Here is a 17,402-nt window from a genome sequence, read left to right as displayed (position 1 = left end):
GCGATGTGGGCGGGGCCGCCCCGGGCAGCGGGGGGCGGGGTCCAAGCGGGCTGTGTGGAGGCTTCAGACATCGGCGCCATTTAAAGCGGAGAGTTTCCCGGGCGGACGCGCTTCTTCTGCTCGGCCATTCCGCACTCCCGTCTTCGCCGACAGAAGGCGCCTAGTGGGGTGACTGCTCTTTTCTCTCCCTATCCCCCGTCCTCCCAGTTCTTTCGGTCTTCTCTCCTCCCGGCCGGAGAAGTAGCGGAGCACGGGCCCCGCTGTGAGCGGCCCTCCCCTCCCCACAGTGCCCTCCCTCCTCTGCCGCCGGCGCCGGCCGGAGAGGGGAAGAGGTTCGCCAGGCCCGGGGCGGGCGGGGAGGCCTCGGGGACGGGGGGGGCCGCTCCTCAGGCTTCGAGGTTTCGAGGCTTCGGCCCTCGGCGTCTGGTGATGGGCGCCGAGTGAGACTGGTCCCCTCGCTGGGGCGCGTGCTGCCTGAGGCGGCGGCCGAGTGACCGGGAACCCGGGCCGCGGCCCTCCTTCCCCTGCGCGGCCCCTCCCACTCCTGTGCCCCGGGCTGCCACCGCCCGGCGTCGGGGCTCGTCCCTCGCGCGCTCTGCCTCCGCCCTCAGGGCCTATCCCGCCGTGCTCGGCGGGCGGCGGCGGCGGCGGCGGCGGCGGCTCAGCCGTCTTGGCTTTGGTCGCATCCGCTCGCCCGGGAGCCAGCCCCGCGCCCTGCCCCTCATGACTGCGGCGCTCCTGCTGCCACAGCCCTACCGGCCACCGCTCGCTGCAGGATGGATGCGGACTGTGCGGCGCTAACCCCCGCGGCTCCGCTCCTGCCTCGCCCGCCGACGAGCCCGCCCCGTGAGCCGCAGCAGCCTCGGTGCCAGCAGCAGCCGCCGCAGCCGGACCCAGAGTCCCGCGTCGCCCTCGGGGCGTCTTGTCGCCAGTGCTGAGTGGGAGTCGTCCGGTGGCTCCGAGCCCGCCGCAGAAGCGCTGCCCGGCCCTTCTTGGTGGCTCTTCCGGGCCTCCCTGACCCCTTTTCGGTCACCAGTCCGAGCCCACACTCTTCACTCCAGCGGACCAACCATGTCTGACGGCGCCGCCGAGAAGCAGAGCGGCACCCCGGGCTTCCTCTCGCCTCCGGCGCCGGCCCCCAAGAATGGCTCAAGCTCCGATTCTTCCGTGGGCGAGAAACTGGGGGCCACGGTCGGCGACTCCGGAATGGGCAGAACCGAGGAGTACCGGCGCCGCCGCCACACTATGGACAAGGACAGCCGTGGGGCGGCCGCCACCACCACCCCCACGGAGCACCGCTTCTTCCGCCGGAGCGTCATCTGCGACTCCAATGCCACCGCGTTGGAGCTGCCGGGCCTCCCCCTTGCTATCCCCCAACCGAGTGTGCCCGCAGTGGCGCCCCCGAGTGCTCCCCCCGAGCCTCAACGAGAGGAAACTTTGACCGCCACCGTTGCTTCCCAGGTGTCTCAGCAGCCCTCGGCCGCCGCCTCCCCTGGGGAACAAGCCGCTGTCGGCTCGGCCACCACGACCGTCCCCAGCAGTGCCAGCAAAGACCGCCCGGTGTCCCAGCCCAGCCTCGTGGGGAGCAAAGAGGAGCCACCGCCGGCAAGAGGTGGAAGCGGCGGCGGCGGCGGCAGCAGCGCTAAAGAGCAGCAGGAGGAACGGAACCAGCAACAGGATGACATCGAAGAGCTGGAGACCAAGGCCGTGGGCATGTCTAATGACGGTCGCTTTCTCAAATTTGACATCGAAATCGGCAGAGGGTCCTTTAAGACGGTCTACAAAGGTCTGGACACCGAAACCACTGTGGAAGTCGCCTGGTGTGAATTGCAGGTAATGCTCCACCTCCTCCTTTCATTCATATGTGTGTGTGTGTGTGTGTGTGTGTGTGTGTGTGTGTGTGTGTGTGTGTGTGTATGTATATGTATATGTATATGTATATGTATATGTATATATATCCTCAGCCTTTGGGGAATATTTTTGTTTTAAGTAAATATCAAACCTTTTTTCCTCCTGTGCACTTAATTCTCATCAGTCTTTGCAATAATGAACTGCCTCGTGTGTTTCTCTCTCTGAGATCAGGTTGTTGGATAAGACCCCGTGCCTTAAGATACAGCTTACTTGATAGTAGCACAGACATTTAGTAAATAACAAAAAGAAGTGCTTTCCAGGTGTGTTAGGACGCGCCTGTAAGTCCCAACTACTTGAGAGGCTGAAGTTGGAGAATTTCAGTCAAGCTCAAGGCCGGTCTGGGCTTCATAGTGAGACACTGTCTTAAAAGAAAAATTAAAACAACCCAGCCCCTGAACCCCAACTCTTTTGTCTCTTTCCATTTAAGGATAAGTGCTTTGGACTAGGATGGCACTGTATGCATCTGCTATTATACCACCTACAGATGCTTAAGCCATGTGGCTCCTGTGATCTGACAGTCGATTAGAATGACTGTCCTCAGTCAGTAGTGAATAATAAAAGTCCATACAAAATTGTAGAAGTGCTTTCAAAGTTGTGTTATTACCATCGTTGTTGTAATCTTGTTATAAAAGGTTTAAAAAGTACAGCCTAGACTGGCCTGAAATTGTTGGTCCCTCTTGCCTTAGCTTCCAGAGCACTAGGATTACAAGTTTGTGCCACATTGCCAGGAATGTAAAAGATTTTTAAGCCAAACTTTCCTTAATCTCATAGGGAAGTTTTCACTTTATAAATAAAGTACAGCTATGGTCTAGACTTAAATAATTAGTTTGGTTACAAGTTTACTAATTGCTTGATGATAATATCAATGATAATATGAATATTAGAAAGCACCTATGTAAATATCAGTTTGTTAGTTCTTGTTCTTACCAGGAAATTGACATTTCTTAACGGTGGAAGCAGAATTTCAGCTATATTATAGATGTAAGTGTCACTACTGATTTCTTTTCAAGAAAATGGACCAAACCGAATTAGTATTGGAAAGTAAAACTGAAATAATCTCAGAACTTCATTTATCCAAGAACTATGAAATAAACAACTTGGTTTCTAAATGACCCAAGGCCATATGAAATGTGAAAGAAATAATGTCTGGAATTTTCTTCAAAATATCTAGTGAGGGTGAGAGAATATAACAGTCACCCAGCTTCAACAATTACCAGTATATGATTGTTACATGCAAGGTAGTTAATCAAGCTTTTCTATCTACTTCCCTATATGCCTTAAATTTTCCTCTAACGGAAATAAATGCCCCTGTGTGACCCCCCCACCCCCACCCCAGCCCTAGCTGTGTAACTCTTGGAACTCTATCCAGCTCTAGACCAGGCTGGCTTCAAACTCAGAGATCTGTCTGCCTCTGCCTCCCAAGTGCTGAGATTAAAGACATGTGCCACCACTACCCAGCTATTTATTTGTTTTTAAAATAAATTTATCAAAATATGCTTGGTCAGTCATGCTCAATAATTTTAGGTGTAATTGATTTACAGTTGTTCTGTAACAAGGATTTATTGTTACTGATCCTGGAATTTAATTCTATTACTGTTTCATTTATGAATGATTGTGTGCTTTCTTTTATTTTTTTATTTATTTAGAGACAGTCCAGGCTAACTTGAATCCACTCTGTAGATCAACCTGGCAACCAATTATAAGCTTCTACCTCCTAAATGCTGTGATTATGGCTATTAGTCACAATGTCTGGTCCTTTCCAACCACCCATTTTTAAACTACTGAATTCATTAAGTATTGAGAAATTTATGGGTTAACTTTGTTAGTTGTTCACTTACCAAATATATATGTATGTATATTTTTTTTTGTTCTGGGGAGTGAATTCAGAACCTTTTGCATGCTATGCAAACTCTATAATATAGCACTCAGAAGCACTCAGCTATTTCACATTTAAAAGGATTCCTCAGACTATGGTTTATTTGTTTTCCCTTTGTTGTTTGGGACTGATAGTTTATTGTTTTGGATCTAATAATAGTGTTAAAAGCTCAGTTTGTCTAATGTCACAGCAATAACTTTAAAGTTCCTTAGCTTTTTTCAGAATGTATTAAAGTTTTGGACTTAGTTCTTTATGTAGATGTTGGTGTGGTCAAACTAAGAAAAATCTTACCTTGACTTTTATTTATTTATTTATTTATTGTTTTTCAAGACAGGGTTTCTCTGTATTGCTTTGGAGCTTGTCCTGGAACTCTGTAGATCAGGCTGGCCTTGAACTCACAGAGATCTGCCTGCCTCTGCCTCCTGAGTGCTGGGATTAAAGATGTGTGCCACTATTACTACAACTATTACTATAGTAATAGTAATAATAGTTATATAGTAATAATAGTAATATAGTTATAGTAATAACATTGATTATTATTTTTAATATAAGTCACAATTTGGGAGCAGAACCAAATGGATCTTAGCTTATAGAATCAAGTCCTGGTTTCAGAACCTTTCTTGCCGTTTGACCAAGCTTCTGAAAATTTTTCATTTTTGGCTTAAAATATTCCCTTCCATATTAAACACAAGACAAATGAGACTTCTAGTATAAGAGCATTTTATAGCAGTAGTAAAGCAATAATTTTGGTTTTGGTTTTATTTCATTTTGTTTTTGATCAAAGTATTAGTAGGTCAGTATTTTAAACTTTTATCTTTGGGTCCAAATTAAATGACAAACCTAAGGATAAGCAAAACTTTGGAAAGAAAAAAATACCTCTTTTTTACATTGAATGTTTCTCCCACTCCCCCATTACTAGCAATTGAACCTAGGGTATTACATACTTTACCAATAAACTCTATTTCCAACTTGAATATATATTTGAATATAGTTTTGTTTTTTCAAGACAGCAATAGTATTGTATTCCTTTAAGTTAAAAATCTGAACATTTTTTTGTTCAGGTTTTGCTGTATTGACCAGGATATCTTTAAACTTCTTTTACCTTCCTAGCACTTTGAGTATAGGCATGTATCACCATGTCTGGCTTTAAAAATCTTAGTGGATTAAAACTAGAAGAAGGGCCCTGGGAAATGGTTCATCAGGTAAAGGTTCCTGCCACTAAGCCTGATGTCTGTTAGTTCAATCTCTAGCACCCACATTGTGGAAGGAGAGAGTCAACTTGTGCACTCTTGCTTTGTCACATTTATACCTAAATACATTCATGAACAAGTAAACGCAAAATTAGATGTAATCTTAGGCTATCTCTTCCATATACTTGTTTGTTAAATAAGGACCTGAAATTATAGGGCAGTAAATAATTTGGCTTAGGTTAAAAAAAGAACAGAAATTAAAATGGGGTAGGATCCAGTAATTTGTAAGGTATTAAAAGCTATTACAAGTTGGGCCTGGTAGTTCAGGTTTATAATTTCAGCTACTCAGGAAGGCTGAAACAGTAAGATAACAGGTTCAAGGCTGTTCTCTAAGTTACAGAGTAAGTTTTAGGACAGCCTGGACAGTTTAGTGAGACCGTATCTCAAAAAAAAAGAGGGCTGGGGAATGTAGTTCAGTGATAGAATATCCACAGAGTTCTGGGTTCAGTCCTCAGTATCACAGAAAAGTTAAAGGAAACAGCAGGTGCGATTAGGTACATAAAACTTGCGTAAGATCAAGCCAGCGTTCTGGCCTTGATCTGCTCTTCAGGCCTTATCCCTTCCCTAAGGAGTTTATGGCAGTTGGTAGCTTCTCTGGGAGTGAAAATCATTCTTTTTTTCATGATATTTCCACTGGAAGGTTTCTCATACTCCAGTGGATGGTCCCAAACCCATGTAACAACAAATTGGATTTATTGGTTATTTTTAAAGAGTCATAAATAAAGGGACTTGGAGGGGAGAAATGGGGGTGGATATGATCGTATTTGATTGTATACATGTATAGCATTCTGAAAAATGAAGATGAATTATAAATTTAAAAGAAGAAAAGTATTAAAAAAGTACTGCATTGATAGTCCTGGTAGATGGCTAATTAGTAATTTCAAGTCCTCTAACAGTGACAAATTATGTTTACTTTTTATCAGTTCATATAGGGATATAATAGACTTTGGAGGATATACAAATCAAACTTCCTATTGTTGAGGTTATTTTTAGAGTCACAAGGGAACATTTTGATACTACAGTCTTAAATAATAATTGAGAATTCTTTTTATCCACATCTCAGTTTTTCGAGACAGGGTCTCTTTGTATAACAGACCTGGCTGTCTTGGAACTCTCTGTAGACTAGGCTGAGTATGAACTCAGAGATCTGCCTGCCTCTGCCTCTCAAGTACTGGGATTAAAGACATGTGCCACAGTGCCTGGCTCCGAAATGTTTCAAGATTTGGTTCTGTGACTCAAACCATAATTTATTTCTTTGTCAGTTTTAAAATAACCCTCATTTTATTTTGAGATAAGAGCTTACTTTGTACCCTACCTGAGGCTGACCTAGAACTCACTATGTAGCTTAGGCTGGTTTCAATCCCATTTCAGCCTTCTAGTACTAGGATTACAGGTATGAGCCCTCACATCCAGCTCCTCTTTACTTTTTAGTAAAGTCTGCTATACAGATTTAAGAGTGATTTGCCTAGCAGTGGTGGTGCATGCTTTTAATCCTAGCACTCAGGAGGCAGAGGCAGGCAGATCTCTGTGAGTTTAAAGCCAACCTGGTCTACAGAGTGAATTCCAGGACAGGCTCCAAAGCTACACAGAAAAACCCTGTCTGGAAAAACCAAAAGAAAAAAAAAAGAAAAGATTGGTGATTTCCAAATAATACTTTGTCCCTTTTAAACAGAATGGGTTTAGAAACAATATGATTTTGGTTAGGTAAGATTGGATTTAAAATGTATGTTAGCTTGGGGTGGTGGTGCAAACCTGCAGCCCTAGCAACAGTCATTTAGCAGGATTTGAATTAGGCAATGTGGTTTTTAAGAGGCTGAAACAGGAAGGTCTTCTACAAGTTTAGGATCAGCCTGGGCTACAGAATGATAGATAAACTGTTCTAAATAACACAAACCCTGAAATATGTATTTGTTGCTGTAGGAGATAACTGTTGTTGAGAATTATATCTTGTTGACTTTAAAAAAATGATCTTCTTTTTCACAGTCTTAAGAATTTAAATGTCATAGTGCACGCCTTTTATCCCAGCACTCAGGGGAGGCAGAGACAGGTGGATCTCTGTGAGCTCGAGGCCATCCTGGTCTACAGAGCTAGTTCTAGGGCAGCCAGAACTGTTTACAAGAAACCTTGTTTTGGAAAAACAAAAAGCAAAGCAGTAACCAAAAAAAAAAAAAAAAAAAAAAAAAACGTGTAGGTCAAAGCTAGGTCCATGAATATTAACTGTGATTATGTGGTGTTGTGTTTATATTGTTGTTTTGAGGTTATCTATGAAGACTTGATTTGTTTACACTTACTTTTGAAGAGTCATATGGCAAATCTCTTACTCTTCTTAAGAAGAACATTAGAGTTGAATATGGTGCTGATGTTTTCAAATTCTTTAGTTTCACATGGCCTTTGCCTGTAACATTCTGATATAACTGATCAGTTTCTCAAATGCAGCTTTGCTGGACTCCTTGTTTCTGGAATCTGCTTGAGTCCTTTGTTGCATCTCCCTTACATATAACTGGAAAATATTTTTCTTCTAGGATTCCATATATAATTCTTAAAGTAATATTTACTTGAAGTTATTTACATGCTTTTGTTTGTTGAAAACCATGGTACAGTAATACACTATGTAACATAGAGAACTAAGGCAGAATACTTTTTTATTCTACATTAACTGCTTTGGGGTAAAGGATATAATTATTTATTAGCAATGTGCCCAAACTGAAAGGATTGTTGAGGATCAGTTAAATTAGTAGTGACGATACTTTGAAAAAATAGGAAGTATATTATAAAACAAAAGGTACCTTAAATAGCTTGAAGGCTATTAAAGGTTACTTTTTATACATTAAGTATGTCTATCAAAAGTATAAGCCTCCTAATCCAAATAAATGCATTCTTATTTGTTCCCCTTCCCCACCCCCCAAGATGGTTTCTCTGTGGCTTTGGAGGCTGTCCTGGAACTAGCTCTTGTAGACCAGACTGGTCTAGAACTCAGAGATCTGCCTGCCTCCTGAGTGCTGAGATTAAATGCATGTGCAATCACTGCCCGCCTCTGTTTTGTACTGCTGAACTTAAGCTTCTTACAGATGTTTCAATTTTTTGGCAATCTACTTTGGTTGTCTACAGGCAGATGGTCTTTTGTAAATCAAACACAGACCAATGTGTAATTTCACAGCTATACTATAGGACAGATGGTATAGTTTTTTGATTTTTAGTTTTGAGGAAAAAAATTCAAGCTTAGTAACTTGTTTAAGATCACCAATATACTCAGGGTTTGGCACATGCCTATAATTCCAACACCAGGGAGGCAGAGACAGGAGGATCTCTGTGAGTTTCAGGCTACATAGCGAAACCTTAATCTTAGTTCTTGGGTTTTTTTTTTTTTTTAAGTTCTTGTTCTTTCTACTAATCAGTACTTTCTGGAAATGAGTTTGAGTTGAGTGGACTTCTAAGTCTTGTTCCATTTAACAATTATTTATAATGTCACTCGTTACACTTCTTCCTTAAACACATCTCCACTTAAATTGCCTTTTAGGCAATATACATAATATGGATTCTAGAAGGTTTTTTGTGTTAATTTAATGTGCTTTTAGGTTTTTAGATGTTATAGATATTGCTTATTGCAGAGAATATTCTGTCAGGCTTAAGAGAAATAATTCTGATAGTCACTGTGATATTATTGTGGAAACAAGATGTTCCTTTACTTCCAGTAACTTCATGTAACTGAAGTTTGCCCTCAAAGTGGGAAGATTTTTGTCATTAACAGGGTTTCTCTGTGTAAACAGCCCTGGCTGTCCCTTGAACTTACTCTGTAGACCAGGTTGGCCTTAAACTCCAGAAATCCGCCCACTGTATTCAAATGTACATTTGTTTACATATATACATATATCATTGGCAGTTCTGCATATTAGGAAAGTGAGTAGTTTTTTCTTTGAGGTTGTATGACCTTACTTAAATATTGTCTAGTCTAAGTTCATTTTCTTGCAAGTATTATGATTACATTAGTGTTAAATAGTATTCCAACTGTATATTTATATACCAAATTTTTATTATCTATCTATTGATGGGCGACTAGGTTGACTACAATACTTTGCTTTAGTGAATAAAGTAGTGGTATACATGTTTTTATTTTGCTTGATTTAATAGGAAAACCATCTCCTGTGGCTAGGAATGCAGTGGTGCATGATTGTAATCCTAGCATGTGAGCGGTATCAGCTTTATAACTAAGATTTTAGTTGTGAAGGTAAAGTTCAGTTTAATTCATATCCAAGTTTGTATTACTTTTCTCTTAGATCTTGGGATGTTTGGCCTACAAATGGAAATATTTAATTTAGACTATAAGAAGTTTATCATGCTTGATAAATTGTTAAACTTATTTTTGTTTTGTACTTTTCAGCTTTTGTTCAGAGGTACAAGAATACTCTTTCTCAGATAATTTCTTATTTTTTTATGTATTTTGCCTCCATATATGTCTGGTATCCTTGGAGTTCAGAAGAGCATTGATTCCTCCAAAGAGGGCACTGGATCCCCTGGGACTGGAGTTTAAAAAAATGGTTTTGAGTTGCCATGTTGGTGCTGGACATCAAGCTTGGGTTGGGTGGGAGAATATCCCAGTGTCCTTTAACCACCAAGCCATTTCTCAGATAGTTTGTAAAAGCCAAGTGTTAGGGGATGGTACATTGCTGGACCTGGCCTTGGTGGTACTTGTCTTTAATCCCAGCATTCAGGAGGCAGAAGCAGACAGATCTTTGTTAGTTTGATGCCAGTCTGGTCTACATATTGAGTTCTAGGTTAGCCAGAACTACATAAGGAGACCTGTTCTCAACAACAAAGAAATATTGCTGGGTGTGATGGCTGACACACACATGTAAGCCCAGCACTCTAGCTAGAGTCCTGCTTCAGTTGGGTCTATTTTATCTGCTTTATTAGTTGTCTACTCTAGAACAGACCTAAGGTGTTTTAAAGATATAAGAAACTTAATGTGTTTAAAGAGGACTACTTTCTGGTTTTTGGTTTTGTTTTTTTATATGAAGTAATATATACTTAGAGACATCTTAGAATCTATCCATCCTTAAAAGACAGTGTGGATACATCATTTTGAAATGTTTCCCTTTTAGTCTCTGCCTCCTGCGTATGATGGGTTTTGTATTTGCTTGACAAGTGCTTATTGAATGTCTGTGTACTTTATACTGTTTTAGCTGGCAAATTAATCCCTGACCTTATAGAACTGATATTCTGGTGAGATCATAGGCCTTATATATGTTTATAATTTTTAAAAACTACTTAGTTTTATTTGTGGATGTGTGTATGTGCTAGAGAAAGAGGTGGGGGGAGAGTGAGTGAGTGAAGAGTATAAGAGTATATAAGTTGGGCAGTGCCTTTAATCCCAGCACTCAGTAGGCAGAGGCATGTGGATCTCTGAGCTTGAGGCCATCCTGGCCTACAGAGCAAGTTTCAGGACAGCTAGGGCTGTTGTACAGAGAAATCCTGTTTCAAAGAAAAAGAGTTAGTATAAATTTTTTAAAATTTAAAAGTCAATAGTGTGTGTGTGTGTGTGTGTGTGTGTGTGAGTGATGTATAGGAGAATGTACCATGGCATGTGTATAGAGGTCTGTAACACCCAACAACTATAATTCTTAAACCATTTCTCTTTAAATTTCTATTATGGTGAGTTGTGGCTTCAATAGAAGCTTCTTACTAGTATATAATGTGAAAATATATTATATTGAAGTGTGCATGCAAAAGACTTATATTCTTGAAGTATAAAGAGACCAGGGTGAAACCAATAGTTTACATACTTTAATCTAGATGTTTATTTTGTGTATGGTATTCGTGAATGATAGTATGCATGTGCCATAATGTGGGTGTGGAGGTTGAAGAACCAAAACCTGGGTTTCTGTCTTTATTTTACACCTTGTTTGAGGCAGGATCTCTTTTGTTTGCCACTGTTTTACCTACTTCTGGCCAGCTGGCCTACAACTTTTTGGGAGAGACTTCTGTCTGTACCTCCAATTTTGGCCTAGGAGTGATGGGATATTTGCCCCTAAAAAAAAAAAAAAAGGGTTGCAAGGATCCAAACTCAGGTCTTGAAGCTTGGGCAGCTGTTTCCCCAGCTCATATTCTTATTTAATATTTGTGACATGTAATAAGTCAGTGTTATTTTGGAAATAAAATGAAATTAATTTGCCAAGATCATAGCTAGCAAGTAGTAGGACTGGGAGTTAAGTAAGCCCAGCTCTTTTTTTGTTGTTTGTTTTTCGAGACAGGCTTTCTCTGTAGCTTTTGGAGCCTGTCTTGGAACTCATTCTATAGATGAGTCTGGCCTCACAGAGATTCACCTGTCTCTACTTACCAAGTGCTGGGATTAAAGGCATGCACCACCACCCATTTGGTCTCAGATCTTTTTTGTTACCTTTTTTCCTAGTTTCATTTTAAAGACTGAGCATCCTCTTAACTTGATAGTAATTACCTTGTTGGTGTATATTAAAATAGTTCAATTTGTTTGTGGGCTAAAGATTGAAATAAGTTTTTCAGTATTCAGTTTGGTGTTTGATATTATATTTTATATATATATATATATATATATATATATATATATATATATATATAAAGTTGAAATTAGGTTTTCGTGTGTTCTTAGTTTGGCATTTGTAACTGGACTGAACTTTAGGAAATAAGTCACATTGTATGATTTTTCTAAGGACGTGAAAGAAGGTATTAAAAAAGATGAGGATCTATGAATAAGAAAGTGGAATGAAGAAAATTAAATTAGAACACTGAGTCATAATCGTTGACTAGTGTTTACAAAGACCTGGTCATACAGAGTTGGTATTCAGGAACTTCAAAGATAGAAGATTGGACTAAATGACTTCCTGGGCCCTTAATTACTACTATTCTGTGGTTTGTTGAGAATTATGTGCCTATGTTATTCTCATTCCAGAATGGAATGTAGTATTACTTTAGTTTTATGTAGAGGTTCAGTCAATCCTCAGTTCATGTCAGCATCTGGAGGTCTTCAACTTTGCTTCTTTTTGAAAAGTTAGATTTGCAGTTAGGTGCTTGTATTACTTTAAGATAATCATGAATCAACAATCTTGAGATAGAGCTAAATATAGCTAACCAGGAGTGATTCAGATATGACCCATTCTCTCTCTCTCTCTGTCTCTGTCTCTGTCTCTCTCTCTCTCTCTCTCTGTGTGTGTGTGTGTGTGTGTGTGTGTGTGTGTGTGTGTGTTTTGCTGGAAATTGAGTCCAGGGCCTTGTGCTTATTAGGCAAGCGTTCTGCCTATCACTGATCTGCTGCTCAGGAATCAATATACATACATATATATTTTTTTTCTGAGACATGGTTCTCTGTATAGCCTTGTCTGTCCTGTAATTCTCTTTGTAGACTAGGCTGGCCTTGAACTCTCAGAGATCTTAGTGCCTCTGCTTCCAGAGTGCTGGGATTAAAGTGTTGACACACACCTGGCAATCAATATATTTTTTTTAAAGAAAGATTTGTTGTTGTTGTTGTATGAGATGGTTTTTCAAAACAAAGGTTGGCCTTGAATTCCTTGTTCTCTTGTCTTTACCTCCCAAATGTTGGAATTAATTATAGGCTTGTGCCACAGCCTCAGCTTAATTATATTTCAGAAACTTTGTGAACTTTGGTACCCCTTACATGTGATATATGAGAGGATTTTCTGTTCTCCTTTAGAACACTATTAGGAAAATAGGTAAGGTTTGTTAGTGTGAGTGTAATATAAACACAAACACAGCCCTTTTTGCGAATTGAGTAAACTGTAGACCAAAATTAGTGTATTTAAAAATGCCTTATCATGAAAGTGGGGAGGGTTGATAATTTGAGGAATGGTGGGAGAAAAGGGATGGGGAGAGAAGTGGAGAGCAGCAAATAGGAGCAAAGCCATATACATAATGAAAATGCCATAATGTAACCTATTTTGTATGCTCACCAAAAACATAATAAATAAAATGCTATTCATAACTAAAAAGATGTCATAGATAAGCAAGATGGCTCAGTGACTCTTGCTACACAGCCTGGCCACCTGAGTTCTATCACTGGAACTTATGTAAAGGTAGTAGGAGAGAACTGTCTCCACACAGTTGTCCTCAGGCCTCCAAATATAAGCTGTGGTTAATGTGCCCACACACGCATCATGCTTGCACACACAATAATAGTAATAATAATAATAATAATAAAAATAAAAATAAAAACTTAAATGTCTCTATGACTGTGCATATGGCAGATTTGAGAAGTACAGCCTTTTATCTTGTTTTGGATGTAAAGGACTAGCTACTTGAGTTAGCACCCTTTTTTTTCTCTTGCTTAACACTTTTTCTTTTGCATTTTATCCATACTTTCCTAGTTTGACTTACAAGAGCCAGCAGCTCTGCCAGTCTCATTGTTGAACATTTTCTTTAGTTGGTGATTTTGTTGATAATCATTGATAGAGCTGCTTAAAGGTGAACAGATATGTTTGTAGAACTAAGAACAATTGGAAACACTTGGAGGGTAATTTCTTTGCATATAATACAAACTTATTATAGAATATATTAGGAAAGATGGGAGTAGTACTACATCTTTGGTTGTATAGTGGTTATGAGCTGCCCTGTGCAGTATTTTTGTTTTAGTTTTTTATATAGAGAATCTTTTTCTACACAATTTTGTGTATTGATTTGACTTTTTGAGACAGTCTCTCTCTCTTTTTTTTTTTTTTTTTTTTTTTTTTTTTTTTTGGTTTGTTTTTGAGACAGTCTCATTCTATAACCAAGATTGTTCTTGAACTCTCTGAGGGCCAGGCTGGCCACAGCTCATGACCCTCTTTTATTCTGTCTCAATTTTCACTTCAATTTTAAATGTTTGTTTTTACTGATTCAATCATTATCAAAGATTTATATAAGGTGAAAGGATGAGGTATTTTGCAGATACTTAAGATGTTACTTTTTTCTTTTGGGGGGGGGCAGGGTGGGGCGGGGTTGAGATAGGGTTTCTCTGTGAAACAAATCACAACTGTCCTGGAATTCATATTGTAGACCAGTCTGGCCTTGAACTCACAGTGATCTGCTTGCCTCTGCTTCCCAAGTGATGGGATTAAAGATGTACACCACCATGCCCAGCAAGATGTTAGTTTTTTAATGAAAGCCTAATTTATTTTAATAGTAAGATAGATAATTCAGATCACAAAAATACAGAATAGTTCAATTTGGTTTTATTGTACTTTGCTTCTAAATTTAGGTAATATAGAAAGGAGATTTTATGACCATGGCTATGCATTCCTAACCAAGTGTGTTGAATTCCTAAATGTAGTGTGCTTCATGCACTACTGAGCATAATGTGAAAAGAAAAGTGCCATAAAAAAGCTAAGTACCAAGTAACTATCTTAAATGCTTTTAATGGGATGGCTGGCATGGTCATTAATCTGGTACACTAGTGGTCACATGTAGTAGGGTGCAATTTGTTTTAGTTACTAGAATCCAAAGTAAGAGGTTTTCTACAGCCTAATTTAGCAGACTTGGTTCAAATGTAAACTGTAGAAAAGTGATTAGTAAAAGATCCAGTCAATTTTAGTTAAGTCCTTGTCTTAAATATATTTCAATTCTTTGATTCAGTCTTAGTTCTGCGATTCTTTTCCAAATATTTGGATGTATAGTGTGATTTGCTATAGATGCGTTCAACTTTTATGATGGAGAAGCATTCTAAGTGACACTTTATTTTTTATTTTATTATTTATTTAATTTCTTCTTTGTTTTTTTGAGACAGAGTTTTTTCTGTGTGGCTGGAACTCACAGAGATCTGCCTACCTCTGCCTCCCAAATGCTGAGATTAAAGGCATGTGCCACCATTGCCTAGCCTAAGTAACACTTTACATTGTGACAATAAATACACATATAAAAGGCCTAAAGTTTCACAAAATACTTTGTTTCATAAGAAAATGAGAGGCACTGTTTATAAATTACTTTGAAAAACATTTAGGGTATAAACCTAAAGATAGATCTTTTTGTTTGTTTTTCCAGATAGGCTGGCCAGCTATGCTGTTGCTATGTAGGTCAGGTTGGTCTTGATGTCTTTTGTTTGTTCTTGTACTGAATGTTGAACTCAACCTTACACATGCTAGGCAAATACTCTACCATTGAGGTATATCATCAGTTTCTTTAGTTTTATTTTGAGACAGGGTCTCATTAATTTCCAGCTGGCGTTAAATGTGTAATTCTCATTCCTTAGCTTTTGGAATAGCCAGTATACTTTTGGGCTTTTCTTTTTTATTTCTTTTTTTAAACTAATTAAATTGTTTATAAGTATTTATTAAAATATGAAAATTGTTGGTTATATGAATTTTAGTTCCTGCCATGTTTAATAACACAAGCTCTGCTAACTTCATCCTTAGGTAGGAATAGATGATTAATGTTTTATGTAACAGCTGAAGTTAGGTTCATGTAAAGTTTGTTGCTTTTGTTATCTTTGAGACAGTGTTTCAAGTTGCTGGAACAGAGGATGATCTAACCCCACCTCCCAACCCTGACATTCTTGCCTGCACTGGTTTATACAGTGCTGCAGATCCTACTCAAGGTGTTGCACAGCTAGACAAGGTCCTGCTAACTTTCCTATATCTGAGACATTCATATAGATAATTAGATCATCTGGTAATTTTTTTTTTAAAGAGTTTTCTTCTTTCCTTCCTCCTCATCCTTCCTCTCTCTCTCCTTCCCTCTCTCTGTTCCTCTCCCTCCATCCCTCCTTTCCTTCCTTTTTGTTTTTTTGAGACAGGGTTTTTCTGTATTACAGCCTTGATATGACTGCCTCTGCCTCCTGGGTACTGGGATTAAAAACATTGTGTGTGTGGTTGTGGAGGAGGTACCAGAAAAAGGCATCAGATCCTGTAGAACTTAAGTTACAGGTGCTTATGAAACACTGATTTTGGTATTAGGAACTGAAGTTGAGACCTCTGCTAGAGCAGGACACATTCATTCCCAATAATGAGCAGTCTCTCCAGAACCAATCTATTAGATTTTCTTAACTTTTACTTTGAATTTAATCTTTATTAATAGGAATGGTACTGTTTAAGATAGTGACACTAACATTTTTCAGCAACTTTTTGGACTTGAGTTTTTGAAGGATATTTTGTGATAGGGTCTCATTGTAGACAGGGCTGATCTCAAACTCACAAAGATCTACCTGCCTCTGTCTGTAAGTAATAGGAAGGATTAAAGGTGTGTAACATTTGGCAATATTTGTTTCATGATATGTAATTTAGTCTTTATCATGGGTATATTTTATTATGATAGTTCTTTTCCACAGGGCTGGGATTACAGTAGAAATTTACCTGGTTGCTCAGGATTGGACTGAGGTCCTCATGCTTTTCCTCCCTCCCTCACTCCCTCCCTCCCTTTCTTTTTTTTTTTCATTCTTTCCTTTCTATGGCAGATCTCTTTGTAGTCTTGGTTGTCCTATGCATATCCAACTGGCCTCAAATTCACAAAGATCCTCCTGTTTCTCTCCCATGTGCTGCCTCTACACCTGGCATGGTAATGCTTCGTTTTTTGGTTGTTGTTAATTTTGAGTTTTTTGAGTCAGGCTTTCTCTGTATGTAGCTTTGGAGCCTGACATGGAACTTGCTCTGTAGGGCTGTCCTTGAACTCACAGAAATCCACCTGTTTCTGCCTCCCAATGCTGGGATTAAAGGTGTATGCCACTACTGGCCAGTGTGATATTTCATCCTTGAGTGCCATCTTTCCCTCCCCTGCCCAATACATTAAACGTTTTCAGCCCATTTTGTTTAATGTTTATTCTCTTTTTTTAAGTTCTAGAAGATTTTACAAGGTTTTTCTCCTTTCACCCCTGCTGCCATTTCTTTTTTCTTGTATTATATAAAGGTGAAGATAGAGATGTGTTAAAAAAAATTAAATGATATCAGTTGGCTGGTAGAGCTTCACTTAGCCTAGTCTAGGGAAATGAATTACAGCAATAGTGGAAAAAGGGAACTGTGTGGCATATATGGGTTCTGGTGATAGATAATATTTTACATTCTTTCTAACTCCAAGACAGCCTGATATATAGCCTGATATGGCTGTAGAACTTTGTTAGGATTTATAGGTTATAATAAATATTGTGGGTGATCATATGTGTGTATGTGCCATATTATATAGTAAAAAAACTTTATTGAACTTAGAATAGAAATTTAATAATGTCAGTATTAATTTGTCATCTTTATACATTTGAAATTAGAAACATAAAGTCTTCCTGATAATTAAGAGAAAAATCATATTATCTGGAAATTTTCCTGTGTATGATGCTCAGCATTGTAGCATACAAATGCTTCTGTAGGGAAGGAGCTTTGTAATACTGTCAAGTGAAAATTTTTTGTGCAATATGGATCTTAATT

At 39.4% G+C, this 17,402-nt stretch overlaps 1 protein-coding gene across 21 annotated transcripts in view; it reads left to right on the top strand.

Annotated features, from left to right (window-relative positions):
- The first annotated feature begins 86 nt into the window (after window positions 1–86).
- Window positions 87–17,402, top strand: part of Wnk1 (WNK lysine deficient protein kinase 1) — a 124,688-nt gene continuing 107,372 nt past the window's right edge. For 10 of the 21 annotated variants that reach the window (XM_051203848.1, XM_051203846.1, XM_051203844.1 and 7 more), the window contains exon 1: window positions 87–1,833. In XM_051203848.1, the coding sequence (XP_051059805.1) occupies window positions 1,072–1,833 (762 nt within the window). In that variant the 5' untranslated portion in view covers window positions 87–1,071. The remainder of the gene's footprint in view (window positions 1,834–17,402) is intronic. The other 11 variants (XM_051203858.1, XM_051203857.1, XM_051203859.1 and 8 more) reach the window with 3 other exon arrangements.

This window comes from Phodopus roborovskii, unplaced genomic scaffold, assembly GCF_943737965.1.
Source record: "Phodopus roborovskii unplaced genomic scaffold, PHOROB, whole genome shotgun sequence".
In the NCBI taxonomy this organism is placed as follows: domain Eukaryota; kingdom Metazoa; phylum Chordata; class Mammalia; order Rodentia; family Cricetidae; genus Phodopus; species Phodopus roborovskii.
This window is presented reverse-complemented; position numbering and strand designations above follow the sequence as displayed.